The 24,296-nt window shown below is 42.4% G+C and overlaps 1 protein-coding gene across 2 annotated transcripts in view; it reads right to left on the bottom strand.

Annotated features, from left to right (window-relative positions):
• Positions 1-24,296, bottom strand: part of NRG3 (neuregulin 3) — a 1,859,719-nt gene that overhangs the window by 682,984 nt on the left and 1,152,439 nt on the right. For both annotated transcript variants that reach the window (XM_069240652.1, XM_069240653.1), the window contains exon 3: positions 9,108-9,181. In XM_069240652.1, coding sequence (XP_069096753.1) covers positions 9,108-9,181 — 74 coding nt within the window. The remainder of the gene's footprint in view (positions 1-9,107; positions 9,182-24,296) is intronic.

Here is a 24,296-nt window from a genome sequence, read left to right as displayed (position 1 = left end):
GGCAGGATTTCACAAGTAGGTGTGAGTCCCCTTTGAAGAAAGGTGACTTCAAAGACTAAAATGGGTATAAGAAGGGCACCCAAATCTACAGACTTTAGAAACACTTCTGGAACCAAGAGGAACCTCTGCCTGGAGAAGCGCTGTTAGCTGAGGAAGGAGTGCTGCCCTGCCTGTGACTGTGCTTTGTGGAGCTTTCCTGCAGTGCTGCTTCTGCCAGAGTAAGAGGGCAAAGACTGGACTTTGTGTGCCTTCCATCTTGAGAAGAAATCTCCAAGGGCTTGATCTAGAGCTTGCCTCCTGTTGTTTGAAGTCTCAGGGACAGCAAAGACTTCTCTCTGCCAGCACCTGGAGTCTCTGGAGAGACTCCTACTCTGCCCAGTGGTGCCCATCCAGTTCCTGGGACCCTGCTGGCAGCCTTAGGACAAGAACATCCACGCACAGAGCGCCGTGCGGGGAAAAGATCGACGCGAATCCGATCTGCGGCTGAAAAACGACGCGCCGCCAGCTCCGCAGCTGAGAAACGACGCTCGCCGGAAACGCGACCGAAGAATCGACGCACGGAGCAGGAGAAACGGCGCGCAGCATCGCTGACGGAGGCTGGGAGATCGCAACCTGCGCGGCGGGATCTTCAACTCATCGTGCGGCTGGATTTTTGACTCGAGTACCGCCGTGCGGAGTTATTTTCGACGCACACCCGCCCGTGCGGGGTTATTTTTGACGCACACCAGGTATATTTTCACTCTAGCAGCGCTATTGTGTTTTTAAAACTACTTAAAGACTCTTTTTGATTTTTAATTAATAACTTGACTTGTGTATGGTGGATTTTTGTCGTTTTGGTCTTGTTTTGTTTAGATAAATATTTCCTATTTTTCTAAACCTGTGTTGTGTCATTTTGTAGTGTTTTCATTGAGTTACTGTGTGTGTTGGTACAAATACTTTACGCCTAGCACTCTGAGGTTAAGCCTACTGCTCTGCCAAGCTACCAAGGGGGTAAGCAGGGGTTAGCTGAGGGTGATTCTCTTTTACCCTGACTAGAGTGAGGGTCTTTGCTTGAACAGGGGGTAACCTGACTGTCAACCAAGGACCCCATTTCTAACAATGTCACTCAACTTTCATTTGATGCTAATATTTCAAAAACCTTAAAAAATAGTTAAAGGGTGCCAGTGCAACATACTGGGGTGGATTTATGAGAACCTCATAAATGTACACATACAGGGCTACAACCTGATTCATGTGCGGATTTATGAATTATAGCAATTCAGACCAGGAAGGTCAACCATCAGTCACTGTAGTGAGAAAACCCTCAGATGGTCAATGCATTCTTTAACAAATCCCTGAACCATGTAACCAAAAGTCACAAACCAAAGTTTTGACAAACGTATTTTTAAACTTTCTTTGTTAATGTGGCTGAATATTTAAAGCTTTCCTTAAAGACGTGGTGACAGTAGTTTAGTAAAATGCTTAGATTTTCCAAACAATCAAGGGAAAGATTACAAATATTTGTAAGTAACGCTGCTCCATATTGGCTGCAAATGGGTTAAAATTTAAATAAAAAAATATAAAAAAGCAGAAACAAGTTCTGTCTCATTAAAAATGTGTATCCATTTATGAAGCAATTGTAAGTAGCAATCTAGGTTGGACTAGTCACTCTAGAGTTTTACAGATAAGCTGCAGAATTGGGGGCTACGTTCAAGGGAGCAGGTTGGCCTGCCACAACCCATCCATGCTGCCATGGACCAACGCAGGCAAACATTCACCATGGTGCAAGAGCGCATGCTTTGCATGTAGGATTGTTTTTGTCCAGGAAGAAGCACCTTCCTGCACAAAAAACAATGCTCTGCGGAATATTCCTCTATGTTTGTGTGCTCAGAATGTAGCACACATAGAAAGAGGAAGTTAGGAGGAGAAAGAAATATCTATTTTTTTGTTATGCCTCCCCTTGGGAGGAATATCTTTTTGGCATATTCCTAGGTTTACAAGGTTTGGTAAATCTGAGAATGTGTCAATAACCATTTGAGTTGTGTGGGAATACCCACATAATGCCCCTGGAACGCCTGCATTTTGCTGAAGAAACCCATGCACTGATTTGCATTATGTTGCATTACTCCAGATATTTAAAGCCATTCAAAGCCATGCAAAGTGGCTTTGCGTGGCTACAAATCTCTGACTGAGAGGTTACCATCTTTTGTGTTGCACACATGATGAAAATCTCTCATAAACATGCCTCAAATTCTAAAAAGCTTTATTGGTTAGAGTCAATGGTAACTGCATTCTAGTGTGTGTTGTGTGTGTGCATGTGTTTGTGTGTATGTGGTGATGTTTCAGGCTTTTCCAAAGACTTCCTGGTACTACATCATTAAGATGGATCACTCCTTATTCTGGTTGTATCGCTTTTATTTATTTTTGTGTTCTAAAGAAATTGTCAGAGTTTTAGATGGTTGAGAGTCTATAGATCCCACTTTATATCAGACTTTATGCCAAATAACCAATTCCAAGGTGCACAACAGGAACGGTGTGTGCCATGCACATCTCTCACATCTATTCCCCATAGTTAGGACACATGAAGAAAGGCACAGACAGGCCTTTTGAATTTTAGAAGTGTCCCCTCAATCTTTCTGGGTCTAATCGACACCAAGTCAAGTCAAGGGCTACAGATATTTCAGCCTCCCCACTAAAGAAGCAATATGCAGGCAGTGCAAAAAGCAGCACTGAGGACTAACTCATTATTCATAGTGGTACATTGAGGAGCTGATTGATCTAATTCTTATACAAAAAGCTCTGTCCAAATTAAACACTGGGCACAGGATACACCTCTTTATGTCTTCATTTTCACCTTAACTGATGAATGATCTTTGCTTTTCCAGAACTAGTGCAAGTATCAGGTGACTAGCACATGGCACTGTAGAGGTTACTAGTGAGTTATTGTTCAGTGATTTTTCTAGTCCTCCAATCCATAATCACAAACAGTGCATAAGTAACATTGCTCTTACTTTCATAGCAAGTGACTACAGCAAAATCCAGTATTAATGGAAGTGGAAAGCTCAAATATTAAGTGAGCACTTTCTTTTTTCATGTTGTGGAGCACCAATAGAATTGCCTGTATTGAGGCAAGCAATAGGCACATGGATGGTTATTAAGCCGGCAAAGTTTGGGTTCACACTTCAACTACAAATGGTCCTTTCCTGTTTAATGAATGTAAAGGGCTTTTACTGGGTTGATCTCTTAGGTCTGAAATATATTTCTTTAACCAGGAGATTTTGACTGCATATATCTAAGTCTCCTCAGACAAACTGATCTAGGACTTTGTTTATTGCTTCAGCAGGATGTATCCTCTGTTAAACTATAATTTAAAAACATGCAATTAATAATTAATATAAAATGTATGTTTTTCACTGCAAATTAATATACTCTGGAATGCACATATACAATTCTGATACAATTTAGACATGTTTAATTTGATTTTTTAACTGAAAGAGATTGTGTTCTAAACATACGTCTTAGGTAAATACAGTTATTTAGAGGAATTATTGTCAACATAGTTGCAGGGACTTCGCAGCTAAACGCAATGAACTTATTCCCTGTGTATTATTACAAGTATGATACTATTACATTTGTTATCATTAATTAACTGCAGTTCAGAAAAAGGTAATGATTGTGTACCACACTGTAAGAAAATGAGTCATTAGTTGTGTGGCCTCCACAAGTAAAGGGTTCACATATGCCCTACACTGGGAACAAAACACCCAATTGTAGTGCTTGACTCTCTCAGGGTAGAGAAGCAGAGCAGTTCAAGGCCTACTCAAGGGATTTTGTGCAGGTTACTAATCACCATTCACAGATCCCCAATATTAATACTCAATAAATGATTGTCGAGCCTGTGCTTTTTCTTTTGAAAAAGTATAAAGTAAATTTATTACACACATACTACTCAATGCTATGCAGCAATTTACAAATATACAGAAGCGGACGAAAATTCTTCTTGAAGACATTAAGTAATCACTCTTGTCTCTCCCAAAGGGAGATCTATATCACAAATCACCTGTCAAAATAGACACTTATATAAAAATGCAATAATTGACTATCACTTTGAATGAACATACTTAATATTGGCAGTAAAGCATGTATACTTTTGAACATGAGTGGTTGTCAGCATCATTATTTAATTAAAACATTCACAATTGAAAATGTCAATTCATGTCTGGGTGATCTGTGTACTCAGGATAACTTATAGCATGAATAATGCAGTTAAAACATAGCCCCTTGAGGGCATTCCGTTCATAATCACAACACTGTCCAATTATCGATTTCACCCCTAGAGGGTGTTGCACAGTATGCCCTGCTGGCATGAAATACACACTCTAAACATAGGCCCTAATTGGGATCACATTTATGATTACAACAAGTGGAATTATACCATTTCACCCCTAAAGAGTGAAAGGGTATAATTGAAAACTGATGTTGACCACCTTCAGCCATAGATGATGTAGCCACAGACTTCGCCCCTAGATAGTGCAGTGCTCCAAGCTGTAGAGCACCTGCTCCCGTCTGGGGAGTGCTTGAAACTACCAGGCATATCCTGGAGGGTTATCTTACAAAGTTCCACCCACTTAGGGTGGGGACTCTGGGGATCCCTTTTTCCCCCCGCCTGCAATGTTCCTCGAAGAGGGACAGCTAATTGAGCCCCTGGCTTGCCCCACTGACTCGCCTGCACCAGCAGAAATGCTGCATGCTGCTGCAGGAGCAGCAGCACTTCTTGCCTGTCTGCTCATGTGGGCAGGCATAGGTGATGGCTGATCTTCCATTTCACCTAGGCATCAGTGTGAGAAGTGGAGCGAGTGGCTCCAGCAGGGGGGAAATGAAGCAGTACTCTCCCTTTTTCTTTTTACATTGGAGCCCAGTGATCAGGCCTTGGACCCGCACCTGCCTTTGTGGAGTGGTGTAACAGTGCTTCCATACCATTTTTAGATTCTGTGGGTTCAGGCTTTGGGTCCTGGGCACCCTCCCCCTAAATGAGGAAGTGTGACAATCTTCCCTTGTGGCAAACATCTTCTCATGGCCCAGGGATGGGGTCCTTGGCCCCTTCCTCCTCTGGAGAGGGACTGCAATGGTGCTTCCTCATTGCATTCTTCTCCTCAGGGCCCAGGGATAGGTTCCTGGGCCCCCTTCCTGCACTCATACAGAAATCACACCTCTGCTTCCTCACATTTCCTTTTTCCTGGTAGCAGCTTCTGGGCCATGGCCCACCCTACAGGCAAAACTGGTTACTGTGGCGGAGAGCCGCAATCTTCGCCACCGATAAAGGAAAAATAGGTTTAAGGTTGCAAAAAGGGCATATCTCAGGCTCTGTTGGGCTGACTTGGACTGTTTCATCGCTTTTGTTCCTGGTGTCAAGACCTAACCACCTAGAGCACTTTCTTCAGGTCTCCTGGCCTCAAAGGTGATAAACTTTGCACGGAGCTGGTTTCAAAGCTCCCCGAGCCAGCCTTTCTCTTTACTTTTCCTCTGGGCTTCTCTTCTACCTTGCACAGATTCCCAGCCTTTCCCCCAACTGGTCCTAAGGGGTTGTAAGGGGACCAGCTTCCCTGGTCCTGGGGTGTACTCCACTGGTTCTGCTGCCAATTAAAGTTAGAGTCCTTAGTCCAGCTGAAGTCAGGGAATTCCTCCTTCCAATTGTCCATGGCAGCTGTCTCCAGTTCCAATGTCCAGTAATAAAGCACACCCAAGAGAGAGCTCCCTCCCCTGTGCAGGACCTTTTAAGTGGGTGGGGTGTTCAGCAGGGATGCATCTCTGGCCTATCCTGATGTGCCACCTCACCTCTTCACTGCTATCCCAATCTCCCCACACAGTCTTCAGGGATATTTTGAAATGTTATCACCCAGGAGTCACTTGCTACATCTGCTCCGGTGGCCTATGCTCCACCCCTCCCTGACATCACTGTCAGGAACTTCCCCAGCAAAACTTCAAAGGACTCCCCCTCCTAGTTTGGCTCCAGAGGTCAGGATACCGTTGTTTGTTTTGTGGTTTGGACAAGCCCTCTTCCTGGCAGAGGGTGACAGCTGCCTGATTGATTCAGAGCAGTCTGCCCCATCCCTTTCCTTCTCAGAAGCTGGCCTAAGCACTGTTAATTGCACCCTTTGTGGGAGGAGGCCATTGCTCTTGCAGCTGGAGAGTAAAGTAATTAGTCCAGCCCAGCAGAGTGACAAAAGGCCTGAGCTCTGATCCTGAGCTGAGCTAGAGAAATACGACATTCCTGGATGACCCCTAAGCTGTACAGATATGTTTTTGCAGAATTATTCTTTTCACACAGGTTACACTGTAAATCAGTATGACTCTGGTGTAGACCAAGGTGAAGCAGAGCTGTACTCTAAGGCAGTCTTCTCCAGAAGCGTATAATGGAGTGTGACTGCAGACAAGCCAGTAAACTGCACTAACTTTCCCTATTTGTGGGCACCCATATTATAAGACCTATCCCAGGTGAATACGCAACCCTGCAGAGTCCCTTCAGTGACAGCCTACCTGTGTGCAGTTCCTGAGCTGTGCATGAAAGGAGCCTCTCATGCAGAGCCCTCACACATATGTACACACATGAGCACACATGTTCATGTGTAACTAGCAGACCTCCTCCTACCCTTACTGCACCGCAGGCCCCTTATCTTAAAAGACGGACACTGGTGATAGTCATGCGCAGTCCATCGGCCCTTCGTTTACTATGGGTGAGTCACAGGTTATGAGGCTCCACCACAGTAAACGGTCTAAAGCTAGGTGACTAAAAAGTGAAGGATCCAGGTGGATTAGATGGGCAGAACCCATCTTCCTATACACACTTTTCATTTGTGCAGTATACAGAAAAATAAAGTCCTTCTTTATGTAGAATTAGGGTTGATCGGTAGTCAGTCACCCCACTATTATCAATCCATTATGCACATGCAGAAAAGATTCAGCACTTAAACAGAAGCACAATGGGGGCATAGACAGATATGAAGGCCTCACGCATCAATAACAGCCAAATAGCAGGATATAGTAAAGGCAAACATATTGGTGACCTACATTAGGGGATGTGTAATCACCCCTACAACTGAAAAATGGAAAATGGAAAGCATGTGGCTATCATGTGGTACGAGTATGCTTTTCACGCCCACAACCTGTGACAACATATGTGCTTCTTTTTGCATCTGAGTGGAAAGTTCAATTTCAATGTAAGTGCTGTTTAATGGAGTGGCATTGTGTTTTAAATTAGCATTGGAAAGATCAGTAGATTTGACCTCATCAAGCTTTCAACAATGTTTTCTTATATTTTGTTGCAAACATGCAATAGGCAAAGAAACACTTAACAGTGATGAAAAACAAAGGTGCTGCAGACTAAAGTTGGATTACATATAAACAGTAACCCCCACAAAAACAAAGCCAAGATTTAAGAAGCCAAGGCAGCGAGTGAACTGTTTGAACTGTTTTCTAGTAGAATGTACATATGTGGACAAGCAAAATGTTGTCACTCACAGTGAAGACAGCCAATAGCTGAAGAATGCTAACCCATAGACCCATGCTGTATGTTGTTGTGGCATTCGCAGATGCAGAATGTGAATGACACTTGAACACAGTAAAGAACTCTTACAAAAAAGAGCAGCACCCTATGCTTTCACAATAATTACTCACTTTAGGAAAGCAAAGACAAGGGAGAAATACTTCAACCCTACAAAGAAACTGACTTTGGCATTATTGCCAATGATCGTATACATGCACCCTGCCGACACCGCCAGGCTGCAGCTGCGCCGCTCTGGAGATGACGAGTCCCCATCCGCCATCCTTTCCATGGCAATAAACACCGGCATGGCATGGCTGGTGGAAAGTGGGTGTCGGGGGCCCCATGGGTTGGCATGGGCAGTGCAGGGACCCCCATGCACAGCCCCATCGTGCATTTCACTGCCCGAATTATGGGCAGTGAAAAGCGTGATGGGTGCTGTTGCATCTGACGCACCACAACATTGCTGCCGGCTCAATTACGAACTGGCGTCAATGTTGTGGTGTGTGTTCCTCTTGGCCAGTGGACGAAAACACTGTTTTCACATGCTGGCCCAGCGGAACACTTCTAATATGGAGGGCAAAAAGACCTCCAGTACTGGCGGTACCATATTTAACATTGAAAAGGTAAGCATTGGAAAAAATAGCATTAAGGTTTTTACATTTTCAAATGTATTTTTGCTATCACACTGAAGGAACAAAACATAGGAAATTATTTTTCTGTTGAACTGCAGCAGAATTGCAGGAAGGGCGAAAGGACCGGAGAAAGTGGAAGATTAGCGGAACACTCTTCCCAGTAAAATATAGAAACACATCAGGAAAACCAACAGGTATACCTTGTGAAACCTATTAGCTTTCCACCTTTGAATTCAATTTATTTTTTCCGATGAAAACTATTCAAAGATGGCCATCCAAATGCTTGCATAAGAGCTGCAGCCATTTTTGATTTTTTTTATATTTTAAGAAAATTCCTTTAAGTGAGTCTGTTTGGCTGCATGGCAGCCCTCTTTAAAAAATGTTCTTTTCTTTCAAGAAATATATTCAAAGATAGATTTTTCTTATTTTTTAAGAACATTAATTCAAAAATACCCACCTCAAGTGTACATCGATGAACAGTAGCCACCTTTAAATTTACTTTCTTCTATTTGAAGAAAACCACTGAAAACATTCAAACATGGCTGTCATAAGTTCATGTTTGTGAAGGAATGATGTGAGCCTCCCTCAAAACCATTCTGACGGACATTCCTCTGTTATATTGATGGTGGTGGTACTGCACCAGTGTCAACACAACAATATGATTACTGTGTTTAGCGACAGAGAACTTTTGATCCATGCTTGACCCTTGTTTTCACAGCACAATCCTGAAGTTAACATTCTTCTATCAGCAAATATTGTAATTGGATTGAAATTGTTAGGCTGTAGAAATGACACGTCAGCTCAACCCAAAGTAATATAACATATTCTTCTGTGTAAGCTGTTGAAAAATAACAAATCATAGATTTTGACAGACACAGACTAATGTCTTTTACTACAAGCCATTCACTACCTCTAGGCAATACAGCAGATAGGAAGGCAAAGACTTGACATACTTGGATCAGACATGATGGAATCCGTTTTCGGCAAAAATTGATCACAGCGAACTCCTTGGTAGCCTTCCTTGCATCTGAGGAAAAGAAGAAAATGTCAGGGAAGTTAAGTACAAAAGGAAGCCAGTGACAGGTAATTTCCTTGATGTCAAACAACACACAAATATTCAACATTGCAATCATGTCAGTAAAGGAACATTTGTTCCATTGTCTAAACTGTTGATATAGTTCACTGTCATATATATTGATAGAGGGAGAACAGTTGGGACAACACAACTGTGTTTTCTTAGGCTGCTTCCAGGAAGGTGAAATGTCTTTATGTTCAACATTCAATAAAATATTTTGGTTTTAATTGAGATAAAAATGTATCGTGTTAGACACGAAAGCATTACCAGCCAAATAGGAAATTTACAGTTGTTCAAGCAATTCATAAGAAAAGGAAAAGATAAAAATCGCTATAATAACAGGGGTTAAAATATGAATTCTGCATAGCATACTTTTTTATTTCAGCCACTTCAACATTGTATTTTTATCGATTTTATATTGATATTTCAAAAACCAGAGGTGTGGACCCTAATGTTCTTAGAAAAGTGACCGTTTTAGGTCACACAACAGTGGTGTTCGAATGATAAATCAAGGGCCATGGTTTCCTTTTAGACAGAGGAAAGAACAACAAAGTTGGGAAAAATTTAGCAAAGTGCTAACAGTCAAGCAGATTGCTATGCCTGTATTACATGGGTCATGTATTTTGAAGTCCTCTTTCAGAAATATTGACCATTTTTATTCTTGCCATTTTTTAGCTGTCTTATTGTTATGTCAAAAACAAGAGCTGTGGTTCTGAAATACCGAGGGGCATTTTTCAAGCCCCTAGTGCCTCCTTGTGCTGTCATTTTTGTTTATGCTAAGGCAACATCAAGGAGGCCTTTTCCCCAGGCCAGATTTACAAAGTGGCACAAGGCATGCATTGAGCCACTTTGCAACCCCTTGCCCCACATATGCCTGTGCCAGGCATAATGTATGCAAGGGGCATTCCCCTGTTAGGAGGGCCAGAAAACTGTGCAGTGAAATTTATGAGATTTCATGGTGCCGTTTTATCCATCATTTTCAACGCCTGCCCAAGGCAGGCATTAAAGTGTTTCTCACATTGTTTCCAATGGGCCTCCCCACACATTGCTGGACTAGCGCCATCATTTTTGGTGCTAGTTGACCAATGCACCACAATAGCGTCAAACATTTTGACGCCATTGTGCTAATGTGCGATATGGTGCGTTGTATTGTAAATACAACGCTACCATGGTGAATTTAGAGGGGTGCAGGGTGACGCAAAAAAAGTTGCACATCATAGCTGGTGCACCACTTTGTTGTAAATATGCCTCTGAGTTTTAAATATCAACTTGCGCATATCTCTCTACTCTGTCCTACCTACTGGCACTACACGATAAACATAAATTCATGTGGCGTTAAAATCATTACTTCCCATTGTATACTCAACATGATGATAACTGTTGTTGATATTTTGGAGTCACTAAATATGAGCAGGTCAATGTTTTGGAGTTGATACTTTGATATACAAGAAAGCAGGAGCTACTTCTCGACGCCCATGTCTACTCCTATTCCAGCCTTTTTAATCTGATTATTGTGCTAATCAATACAGACATACAACAATAATTGTTCTTAGAATAGTGACCTTTTTATCTCGGGTGACAATGGCGTTACAGTGACAAATTAACAGACAGAGGAAAGGCCAAAAGTAGTAACAAACGGCACAGTGTAAGCAGTCACACAGATTTCAGTGCCTGTATTAAGTGGTTTATGTAATTTTCATGTACATTTTCTTCCTTTCTGAAGAGCTTTTTCATTCTTGCAGTTTGTAAGCTGACATATTGGATAAAAAACTAACACTCATTTACAAAATTTCGACAACATTGAAATTCTGGCTCAGGTTCTGTTTTCAGCATGTTGAAGGAGATGATCAAGATTTACTAACTGATAATGTTCAGGATTGCAGTTAAAGCAAGTGAAATTTCCATAGTCAACTTCTGTATTTACACAAAAAGAAAGTGAGAATTCTGAGCAAGATATGCCCGGAGTAAATGCATTAGCTATTCTCATGGGCCATGCTTCTGTTTTGCACCCCACGTTTTGTTTTACACTGTTGCAAAAAAATGAACATTATGTAAGTAAAATGTTACATGAGGAAACTGGTAAACCCGCAGCATGCTCAAATGTGCTGCTTATGTGACAGATTCTGCAAACAAGCGAGGGGATGAACATAAGATTTTGAACAAGACAGTTTCTTTTGGATATACTCAACCCATTTGAGTGGGAAACATCCGGAACAACGATTATGTGAGCAATGCAAGAGTAACCACGCTTGACGGAACAACGACTGCTTTTTTCTCTGCCTTAACCACGCATGTGCTGAACAGCGCATATGCGTGGTTAAGGCAGAGAAAAAGGCAGAGTGTATCGGGAGAGCATGCAGTTAGGTAAGTGGAGTTGGGGTGTAGTTTTTAGGAGTGGGGAGTGGATTAAGTGCTTGGGGTGGGGATGCTGGGTAGTTTGGTTTTCTAATGGGTGGGATGGAGGGATCGAGGAAGTTCTGTTTTTTAGGGGTGGGGGATTGGGGTAGTTCTGTTTTTAGGGGAGATGGGGGTTGGGGCAGTTTTGTTTTGGGGGTGAGTGGGGGGATCAGGGTAGTTTTTTTGTGGGTGGGGGCATCGGGTAGGTTGGTTTTTGGGGGTGAGGATAGGGGTAGTTAGATTTTTGGGGGTGGGGGTCGGGGTAGTTTGTTTTTGAGGGTAGGGGATCGGGGTAGTTTGGTTTTTGAGGATAGGGTAGTTTGGTTTTTGGGAGTGGGGGATCGGGGTAGTTAGCTTTTTTGGTGGTCAGGGTTGGGGGATCGCAGTACGTTTGTTTTTTGGGGGTGGGGGATCAGGGTAGTTTAGTTTTTTGGGGTGGGGGATCAGGGTCGTTTGTTTTTTGGGGGTGGGGGATCGGGTAGTTAGGTTTTTAGGGGCAGAGAAGGGGATCGGGTACATTTGGTGGTCAGGGGCAGGGTGGGGGGTGGGGGATAGTTTGGTCTTTGGGGGTGAAGGGGGTCAGGGTAGTTAGGTTTGTGGGGGGTGGGGGAATCAGGGTAGTTAGGTTTTTTATGGATGGGGTGGGGGATTGGGATAGTTTGGTCTTTGGAGTGGGGGATTAGGGTAGTTTGGCTTTTGGGGTTAGGGTGAGGGATCAGGTATTTTTTTTTTAGGGGAGGGGAGGGGGTCAGTTGTTTTTAGGGTTGGTGGGGGAGGTTGGGGAAGGGTTTAGGGCTCAGGGCTGGTGGGAGGTATCCAGGGTAGTTTTGTTTTAGGGGTGTGGGGCGGCGTAGTTTTAGTATTAGGGGTGGAGTACTTCTGGGCCTTAGGACAGGTGGGGGTAGCATGCTAGAACTACGCATACCATTCCCACACATGCCTTTCTAAGGCATGCTTATACAAAGAACATACAATTATTGGAAAGGCATGCGTGGTAAGGCATGCGTGGTAAAGCATTCATGGTAACAACGCGGTTGTTATTCCGACTGCGTTGTTAAGGCATGCGTGGTTCCAGCATTCGTTGTTTCATCATACATTCCATAATACATTCCATTTGAGCTCATGTATGAAGATCATTAGGGTTTCATCCAACCCAGTTTTCTGTCAACTGTATGCATTAAATAAGTAAAGGACATGTAGGTACTCCTCTATGTATATATGATGCCTAGTGGCACAATTACAAAGGATAGTGTGACCATTTCCTCAAAGTATGCATGTTCTATGTTTTAAGACAAAAAAATCACTCGGTCTGCTCACACCAACCCCAACACCTGAGTAACGTATGCAGTGTGTCTTCTTCACCTTCTAAATGAAATAAATAATTGTATTTATGGATTTCTATGGAGCTAAAATCCAAACTATTGAATCCAAGTGTTAAAGATTCTCTGCAACTGTTTGAAAAGATGAATTTTCCAACTGTATTTGATTCCCTACAAATGCTGGACCCATCTATTATTCTTCAGTACTGTGTTCCACCATTTTTCTGTGAAGGTGAAAAAGATTTATTGTAGCCATGGGACAGCGAGATGATGCATGGACGAAGTTCTTATATGATGCTTGGGAATGTATTTCCTAATCCTGTGTTTCTGAGTATGAGGGGGAACGCTCTTATATCAACTCTCCTGTTCAGTCAGAGTAAAGTGTAAGACTTTTAAATCTGATGGCCGCATTTGTTGACGTTATTGCAGAGTTTTCATGACTAGTATGATATGTGATTTCCATGGTGGTTAGTTTAAAATCTGAACCACAGAAAAGAGGATTTCCCGAGTCAAATTTGCTAGGTTAATTGGATGAGCGATCATTCCAGAGTGGTTGATTGCAAGTAATGTGCATGGGTACCTCAGAAGTCTAAAGCTATAGTTTTTTAATCAACCTGTCTCCATTACCTAAAGAAAGAACAAAGGGCATGGTGAAATCAAAAACATTACTATTGTTTTGGATTTTCTGTTAGGTTGATTACCAGTGATAACCCTGGACACATAGTAGGGTGTGTTTCTCAGTATATGTTGAGCCGGCATGCTTTAAAATGGGATTTTTTTTGTTATTGAAACATATACAGATGAAACACATCCACGTTTAAATCCACTGGCATAAAATATGCAGAGAGTCTTCAGAGCACAGCAAGTGAGTTTGACAAATAATTGCATTATGCTAAAGTAGGTGTGAAGTACCACTCTAGTGCTGCACCATAATGCATAAGACCTATGTGTTATAAGGAAACATGCAGAGAGTCCTGGTCGTCAGAAATACTGTTTCTGAGTGTTATCTCTGCACATGTTACTGCTACCACGAGTTAACCCCCTCAGAATGGGAATAGCTGTGTGGACACAGAATTACATGCAGCATTTTATAAGGTATTTCCTTTTCTGAGTGGTTTAAAGTATTCATTTACCACCAGTCTGGACAGGTGGTAAATGCATGTCTGTGGGAGGGGGCTTCTGTCTGGGGCAGTGGTAAATCTAGGTGGTAAGGAGAGAAGCAGAAAGAAGGTGGAGCAGTGAATGATCCTAACTTAAAAGAGAATGCAGCAGAAGACAAGGCTTGGCTCCTAAAGCAGCCAAAATCATATGCAATTTTATTGGATGAAATTACCAGCTAGTAACTTCAGGTCCGGTGTTCACACAACCAGAAAATCAAGTGCAGAAATACTGGGATAATTGTGATCAAGGAGGGTGGAATCCTATACAATAATTTCTCTCTGACTGATTCGTAATCAGAAACCTGTAAGGGCAGTAGGTTATAGCTACAGAGGCAAGATTCTGATGGCACTGCACAGAAGATAAAGGCTCATGAGGATTCTGCGTTGCCCTGCTAATACCCAGTGTGCCACTTAAAAGAAACAGTGCTGTTCAAATCCTTGCTACATCAGCTACCCTTATTGTTAGACTTGGCATCCTTGGCGTGGTCTACCCTAACTTTTTGCCTCTGTTTCCCAGGTTGCTGATGTGTGCTGGGCTCTGTTTTTGCTGTTTTTGTTACTCTGGGCACTTTAACACTGCTATCCAGTGCTAAAGAGCAAGTGCTCCTATGTAAAATGTATGTGTAATTGGATCGCCATGATTGGCATATTTGATTTACTGGTAAGTCCCTAGTACAATGCACTAGAGGTTCCCAGGACCTGTAAATCAAATGCTACTAGTGGGCCTGCAGCATTGGTTGTGCCACTCACATGAGTAGCCCTGTAATCATGTCTCAGACCTGCCACTGCAGTATCTGTGTGGGCAGATTTAAACTGACAATTCGACTTGGCAAGTGTATCCACTTGCCAGGCCTAAACCTTCCCTTTTCTTACATGTAAGACACCCTTAAGGTAGGCCCTAGGTAGCCCCATGGGCAGGGTGTAGTGTATGCTTAAGGTAGGACATATACTAATGTGTTTTTTATGTCCTGACAGTGAAATACTGCCAAATCCGGTTTTCACTGTTGCAAGGCCTATCTCTCTCATATGTTTACATGGGGGCTGCCTTTAAATATGATTAAAGCATAGATTCCCTTTGGGAGCAGATAGACATAGAGTTTGGGGTCTTTAAACTCGCAATTCAAAAATACATCTTTTAATAAAGCTGGTTTTGAGATTGTGTGTTTGAAAATGCCATTTTCTTGCCTAAACCATTCTGTGACTCTGTCTGTTTGTGGATTCCCTGTCTGGGTAAGTTTAACCGTTGGGATGCTTGCACCTCTCTCTAGACAGTGACACAAAGGTAGCTGGGGTGTAGCCTGCATATCCTAATGAGCCATCTGTGCTAGGAGGGAGGGAGGGGAGGAGTGGTCACTCAGACTTGAAAGGGCTGTGCCTTCCCTCACACAATGCAGTCTCCAACCACCTGATTGTGTGTCTGTGGCCTGGCCTGGGCAAGGCAGGATCTCACAAACAAGAGGGACTTCCCTTTGAAGTAGACCTACTTCAAAGGCAGTAAGGGGTATGAGAAGAGCACCCAAACCCCTGAAAATTAGATCACTTCTGGAATCAAGAGGAACCTCTGCCAATGAGAAGAGCTGAAGAACTGAGGCGAAGTGCTGCCCTGCCTGTGACTGTGCTTTGTGGAGCTATCCGACAGTTGCTGCTTCTGTCTGTGAAAGGGGACAAAGACTGTACTTTGATGTGCATTCCTTCTTGTGAAGAATCTCCAAGGGCTTGAAATGAGCTTGCCTCCTGTTGTTAAAGTCTCAGGGCCATCAAACACTTCCCCTGACAGCACCTGGACTCTCTGCTAAGCCTCCTGCCCTGCCAAGTGGTGCCCTATCCAGTTCCTGGGCCCATGAAAGGTGAAGCTGGCAGACCAAGACTGAAAATCAATGCACAGACTGCCATGCATGGAAATCTTTGACGCACCTCCTGTCACGCAGTTGAGAAACGATGTGTTGCCGGCTTCATGGCTGAAATCAATGCTCCACCTGCATCGCAGCTGGAAGATAGACGCAACACAGCTAGATAAACGACATGCAACACCCGCTAACGGAGGCTGACAATGACGCAAACCCCACGCAGCACGGTTTTGTGGTACCATGTGACTGGAATTTCAATGCAACATCAATGGGCGCAGAAAAGCAACGCAAAGCCTGCCCGGATCCGAGGTGCCTGTCATTGCTCTCTTGCAGGAGAGGAAAAACAACGCATGACGACCCGACCGGAGGAGAAATGACGCACGGTCTTTCTTGGGAGTGAGAAATCAATGCATCGCTGGCCTTTTCCGAACCACACTCGCCCGTGTGGTGTTATTTTGATACTACCCAGGTACTTTTGCACGCTAACAGTGTTCCCACTATCTACTAAAGGATTTAACACTCTTATTCTTTTAAAATTCATAACTTTACTTGTTTATGTTGGATTTTTGTTGTTTTGGTCTTGTTTTGTTTAGATAAATATTATCTATTTTTAAACCTGTGTGGTGTTATTTTGAAGTGTTTTCACTGAGTTACTGTGTATGTTGTTACAAATACTTTACACCTTGCTTCTGAAGTTAAGTCTGCCTGCTTGTGCCAAGCTACCAAGGGGGTGACCGGGGTTTAACTAATGTTGATTCTCCTTTACCCTGACTAGAGTGAGGGTCCTTGCTTGGACAGGGGGTAACCTGACTGCCAACCGAAGACCCCATTTCTAACACTAATCATATCCACCAATCTGTGGACTGGATTTGTTGTGAGAGGTTAAGAGTGGTATGAATGCTGGTTCCTCCATTGTGCATGGTTTTTAACATTGTATGTTAGATATCCAACAGAGTTTGTTTGTGCCATCAACCAATTATACTCACAAAACTGTTCACTGCTTTTCACCTAGGATCCTCTGGCCTTTACTAATGGCATGGACTTTAACTTGCCTAGTACCCTGTTATGGAGAAACAATATGCATTTTTGTAGAACAAAAAACAGTACAGACTGTAATTTGTGATGAGTAGTTTGCCCTATGCCTTTGAAGATAGAAAATGAAATAGCAGAAGAGGTCTTAGTAAAATCAGTGGTTAATTAACCACACATTTCAATGGAGTGGGCCTTGACATTTGATCGTAGAATAGTAGCATTTCAGAAATTGATCACTTTGTTAATATGATATTGCATCGTGTTAAAGATTAGACAGTTGTTTTCTAACAGAAATTCATCAAACAAATAAAATAAAGTTCACAATTGTTGATGCAGTATCTGAACGCTTGTTTATTTAATAATCTACATCAATTATTAGCCTACAGCTCGTGATGGTCCCGTGTAATGACATCAATCAGTGTCAGTGCTGGATGTGAGTTTAAATGGCATACGGTGGGAACAATTAAAACGTTTGGAGCATAAACCAGTATTCTGAATTTTTTTAGACAGATGTGATTGTAAAGCTGGTGTAAACTTTTCTCATCCCTTACAAAAAAAATCCACTTAACTCTTCTCGCTGTTGCGAAACAGTAAGCCCTCAGAAGACGCCACAGCTTCATTCCCATCCACATTTCGCATTTCAACACACAAATCGCACCTGTCTTGATCTTTCTGCCTGTTATTACTTAGATGTATCTTTTGTAATTGGTTTGATTTTTGGTAGCAGATCCTTTTTAACTACTCTTGTATTTGTCTGTGGCCTGAGGGCCAGCTTGTTTTTCCCCATTGTTCTGTATTTGGTTCCTTTAATTTACCCAAGAAAAAGCTGCAGGTCAGACGTGTTCCTCTCAAATTTTGTTTCTGTCGTTCTTTCACTAAACACTGGTTGCTTGGAGAAAAATAGTGGCCATTTTAATGGTAAATAGTGTCTTTCTGGCATGTACCTTGTACTGCAATAAGTCACTATAATATGGTTTAGATTGTATATTCTTTTTATCAAGGAAGACATTGACAAATTCACCATCCCATTTATTTTAGTAAAAAACAAAAACAAAGCAGAGCACAAGTTGACAACTCAATACAGAAGTACTTTAATTTGAGAGATTGAAGGGTGATGAAATAGATTTGAGACATGATCACAGCGATGAATATTGCCCATGCTTTCTTCTTCTCTCCATCAGTTAGAACTTGTCATCTCCAGCACTGATTGTTAATACAAGATAATATTACAGATTTTTATTTAAAATATCTAAAATAATGTAATTATTACCAAAGTTGTACAGTAAGTTCAATTCCAGGTAAAAGTGTGATTTACTGTGTACTGCGCTCTATTAGTGATTCACGGTGAGATTTAGGATGTAATAAATAGTCAAAATGCAACATATGCATTATTAACTGTACTGACCATTCTGTTGACTTAACCACTTTAAGGAGCATGTGGATTTGCTGATAAAATTCAACCTTGTGAAAGTTATCATGTAATAAGCTCTGGAAACCGAAGTACTTCCCAGTGGGAAGATTTGTAATTGTTACAATCTGCGTTCATCAAATTGACATGCTGAATTCCCTATTTGGTTTACTCCATTTTTCATAAATAGTGTAATCTTCTGTCAACAAATGGACTACTAAAATTATGTAAAATTACATTCGAACAAACTTCTCTCATACTATGCAGAAATGGTAAGGATATGTCAAGTAGGGTTGGGTAGAACTCACAGCATTTGACTCTGTGGAGTTTCACTCTGCGAGATTCCCTGGAGTTCTGCCAACAGGCAGAAATAGGCAGGCCCTGCTACTTGCATTGTAATTTAGCACCAGTAACGCATTCCGCTCTGAAAAGTCGGTGTACCACGCTGTGACCCAAAAGGCGCATCTACTTGAGTTGGTTTTGCTGCTGCTCGAGTAGATATTTTACTGAATTGGCACCCTTCTGATAGTGAATGGTCGTGACTGCCTGCATTACAAAAGTCTTGCCGGATGTGCTTCTAGCAAATGGAAATCATGCTAGGAATGCCAAATCTTGTTTGCGTTCTGCAGCTTACCATTCTGCAGCTTTGTGCAAAAAATAATTATGCAATGCGGCAATTGGAAGAATTTGGCCATAACTTTGTATTACAAGACTAATTCAAAGTCATCAAAATGCTGCCAATTCTGTAGGTGGAACAGAACAGTTTGCCCAGCCCTGCTAGATACCAGTGGGACAAAACTTTCTTCAGGGTTGACACCTAACAAATGACAGGTGAAGAAACATATTACCAATATTATTGTCTTTGACCAAGAACAGCGATGGGGAAAACACTCAAAATAGCCCTTCGTCTCCTTGCGCTAGCACTCACTTTCCTTCTATCCACTGTCTCTTTCTCCTTCACCTCTGAGACAGGGTTGATCACACATAAAAGAACACTAGACTTAGAATCAACTTGGTGAGGTGACAAAAAGTTGTTCTCTGGCACCCACTCTGAAACAGGATAATCCCAACCTATGATGGCTCATTGGGTGGGAGGGGGAGAGATGCAACATCGCCACATCTGGTACTAGTGCAAGATTCACCTCAACAATGGGAAAACATTAGTGTTATTCTAGATCAAGATAACTGAACTAAAATGGGAATACAGGAAACGGAATCCCTTTTGGGGTAACATAATGATGAGATCATACTATTGGAATACTTAATAGGAAACCTCTCACTCTCCCTTCCTCCGAATAAGTGCACTCTGCAAAACAGTCACAGCAGATCTAACCCTCTCTTTCTCTGATCAAGCTGTATGCCCACATACTAAGAGAGCACATATACAAATGATAAGGATCAGCCCTATTTATCTCCAGCTAATTTGCATGTATTCAACACTCATGCCACAAATAATGTAATTCCTTCTCTGTACCAGTCTTATTCTATGTTTGACAGAATGCATGGGCATCAAACAGCCTCATGAGATTGGTAAATGTGTTGGCTGTCACAATGAGCTCAGGTTAACAGAATAACACTTAAAATAACAAACTTGGTGAGGTGATAGAAACAAAGTGTCACTTATAGAGTAGTTCTTCCGCACCCTCTCTGGAACAGGATGATCCTAATATAAATATGACAAATGTGTTAGCAGTGCTTATTTTGAGCAGGTGGTTTCAGGTGGGGCTCCTGGCATTCATTTTTAAGGGACCAACACGTATTTTTCTCACTAGAATGCCTCCCAGAGCAAGAGAAAGAAAAGCAAAGAAAGGGGAAGGAGAAAGATGTGAAAACCGTGACAAAAGGAGAGAGCAGGGATGAAAACAAACCTGTATGAGTGAGACAAAGGAGCAGGGTGTGTCTGGTGTTGAATTAAAGGGTGGTGAGATGGAAGCAAGTCAATTCGGCCTTGCTATTCCGCACGCCATCATTCCTTACTACTGGCTGCGATCTTCTAAGCAACACTTTGTGCCCCAGACCTTACTCTTTGACAAATTTGGTACTAGGTACAAGGATTTCACAACAATGGCTGCAGACTGCTATATCCATGTCCACGTTAGCCTGCTGTGACTGAGTTGCCTGTGGGTAGCTGCAAAGTCCTCATGCCAAATGAAGGATAAAAATAGCTTGACCGAGTCAGAGCACATACATCCAGGTCTTATCAAAAAGTTGTGTTTGGTTCCTTCACTTCCTTCTTTTTTCGCTCCTTTCCAAGTCACTGGTTGTGTGGATGCGGGCAGGTAGGAGACTGATAGCTTATTATTATTCCACACTGTTTACGGAGTATCTCCTTCAAGCTGATTGTGGCATTAATCTTTGCCAGCCTTTATAAACAGCCTAATTAGGCAAATGTGGGTCTTTGGCATATTAAAATCCAATTTACCTTATCACATTGAAGGCATGTGGGCTAATTGAAAGATTCATTTATTCTTCATACTACGGACATTAATCCTACCTCCCAGAGTGCTCAAACATACTGTGGTATTTAAAGGATTGCATTGCTCTTCAGGGGTCTCGTTTTTATGAAGGGTGTCAGAAAAGAGCCTCTTTCTGAGTGATTGAAAGAGACTCGTCCCTCGGAAATCTGTGCAGCCCTTTGCCAAACGATGCAACAGGAGTGAGTGATTTGGTACCTGACGGATCTAATGCTGTTTTTTTCAGTGGCAAACTAACACTTACCAAAAGCCATATAGACAAAAATGTGTTAATTAAAAAACATACTTTGGGCATGCAAACAGTTTGCAATGATGTTTTACCTCAGTGGTCCTCACAAACATTGTGCATAGAATTCATGACACCAGTTATTTCAATTAGCATATTACGCATTAGTCTTGCTTCAAAAAAAGGTACTCTGCATAACGAGAGTTACTGGCTCCAAGAGGTTTATGAAACCAGATGTAACTCTGGGTGCTCAGGAGTTTCTTACCTGGACATTTCAGAACCTGGAAGCAGTTAAAATGCCTGGGTGAAACTAAGAGGGACAATGAACACTTCAGTGGAAAATCATGTGTGGTATTCCTGATTCCGTAAGTAATTCTTTATTTTCTAAAGTTACATCTCATAATACATAGGGTGCTCAGAATGAAGCCTTATCAGTTTTTGGCCAAATGTTGGCAGTTAACACTGCCTTTCTGATGCCGGTGAAAACTGCCCTTTGGATGCTGGTGAACCCTGTCCTTATGGTGCATGTGAACATTGCTCTCCTGATGCCAGTAAACACTGCTTTTCTGATGTTGGTGAATACTCCCTTTCTCATGCTTTTCTGATACCGGTGTACACTGCCTTTCTTATTTCGTTGAACACTGCCCTTCTGGTGCCGATGCAAACTCCATTTCTAATGCCTGTGCACATTGCCCTTCTGCTACCGGTGAACCCCGTTCTTCTGATGCCAGTGAACCCTGCCCTTTCGATTCTGGGGAATACCGTCCTTCTGATACTGATGTCCACTGCCGCTTTTCAATGCCAGCCAACACTGCCCTTCTGATACTGATGTACACTGCCCTTTCCATGCCATCCAACACTGCCGTTCTGATACTGATGTACACTGCCCTTTCCATGCCATCCAACACTGCCGTTCTGATACTGATGTACACTGCCCTTTCAATGCCAGCAAATACTGCCCTTCTGATACTGATGTACACTGCCCTTTCAATGCCAGCAAATACTGCCCTTCTGATACTGATGTACACTGCGCTTTCCATGCCATCCAACACTGCCGTTCTGATACTGATGTACACTGCCCTTTCCATGCCATCCAACACTGCCGTTCTGATACTGATGTACACTGCCCTTTCAATGCCAGTAAATACTGCCCTTCTGATACTGATGTACACTGCCCTTTCAATGCCAGCAAATACTGCCCTTCTGATACTGATGTACACTGCCCTTTCAATGCCAGCCAACACTGCCCTTCTGATACTGATGTACACTGCCCTTTCAATGCCAGCCAACACTGCCCTTCTGATACTGATGTGCACTGCCCTTTCAATGCCAGCCAACACTGCCCTTCTGATACTGATGTACACTGCCCTTTCAATGCCAGCAAACACTGCCCTTCTGATACTGATGTACACTGCCCTTTCAATGGCAGTAAATACTGCCCTTCTGATACTGATGTACACTGCCCTTTCAATGCCAGCCAAAACTGCCCTTCTGATACTGATGTACACTGCCCTTTCAATGCCAGCGAATACTGCCCTTATGATAATGATGTACACTGCCCTTTCAATGCCAGCCAACACTGCCCTTCTGATATTGATGTGCACTGCCCTTTCAATGCCAGCGAATACTGCCCTTATGAAAATGATGTACACTGTTCTTTCAATGCCAGCCAACACTGCCCTTCTGATGTTGGTGAAAACTCCCTTTCTGATCCCTGCCAACACTGCCCTTCTGATATTGATGTACACTGTCCTACCGAAGCCAGCGAACGTTGGCCTTTTGATGGCAGCATACACTGCCCTTCTGATGCCGCTGAACACTTACCTTCTGATGTCAGTGAATGCTGCTCTTCTGAGGCCGGTGAGCCCTGGCTTCCCGTGTTCCCTGACCTGCAAACATTCACTCCAATAAAGCAGGCCTCTTTCATTGTATATACACCGCGGAGATCCTTCAGCGTGTTGAGGACCATTATAGTGAAGAACGTCTAGTTGCCATTGAGTAAAGTTTACAAGAAGATAACTAAGAAGTCTGAACTGGATTAGAAATCTTTGTCTTCATGTAATCCGTTGGCCGCATGCAGGTTTGTTACGGCACATGGCAGGGCCCTTTACCCTCCATGATGGGGAATGAGGGATCGCTTACTCACTGCATTCATGCCAATTTAAAGAGACCCCCTGTGCCGCACAAGCATGCCCTCACATTTTTACCTGGAGACAGAACCATCTAACAGTAACTGCTGGATGCCCTAAAGTGTCAGGAGGGTGACACTGGACGTCAGCCTTCACCGCTTGGCGCTCAGAGCGCTGAAGCAACAGCTCTTAGAAGCGGTCACTGCGTTTTATTCCATGTGAAACATGCAGCATTAGGACCAGAGGAGACGCAGCATCAGTGTTTGGAAAGGGTGGTCTCCAAATCGTGTTTTGTTTGCTTGACGTGATGCTTTTGTGTCCTTTTTCACAGTAACCGATTTAGGATGCCTTTGTAATCTATTATTCAATAATGTTTTCAGGTGTAAAAGGAAAACGAGGCTTATATATTTCTGAATATCCAGTGAAGTATATGAAAAACATTTAACAATAAATAACAATAAGAATGCAATGAAAATACATTATTATTATTAGTAGTAGTAGTAAAATCATCATCGTAATTAGAATCAACAACAACAATACACAAAATAATAATAATAAAACATAACAATAATAATAATAATAACAAGAACAACACTCATAACTTGATATTCTTGCTGGCAGAATTCTTCTGCTTCTTAATATTATTATTAATAATATTGTCGTTGTTATTATTCAAGAGAACGACAAAGAAGATGATGACGAAGAATGGCAATGCAACCCAAACTGCAGTAAAAATAAGAATGAATTTATAAATGCCTGCTGTTTCCATGTACTGGGAAGATTTTAAACCGTGTGGAAACTCTTTTGTTTAGTCCATGAAGGAATCATTCAGATTTCATGTTTAGTGGTGCCACCTTGTGGGGCTTTTCATTTTTCCATTTAGGTTGCAAACATTGTACAAAATACGACCTAGCACGCAGGTACGAAGTCTGAGGTCAGTGAACAGAAAATATACCTCTTGGTCTCCCCTGAAAGGTTCTGCTAACTGCGAGAAAGCTGGGACATCTTTAGAGTTTTTGGAGTGCTGGGCCAGACGTATTTTAGGTCCCCTACTCGAACAGCTCTAAATTCATGA

This window comes from Pleurodeles waltl, chromosome 6, assembly GCF_031143425.1.
Source record: "Pleurodeles waltl isolate 20211129_DDA chromosome 6, aPleWal1.hap1.20221129, whole genome shotgun sequence".
Lineage (NCBI taxonomy): Eukaryota > Metazoa > Chordata > Amphibia > Caudata > Salamandridae > Pleurodeles > Pleurodeles waltl.
This window is presented reverse-complemented; position numbering and strand designations above follow the sequence as displayed.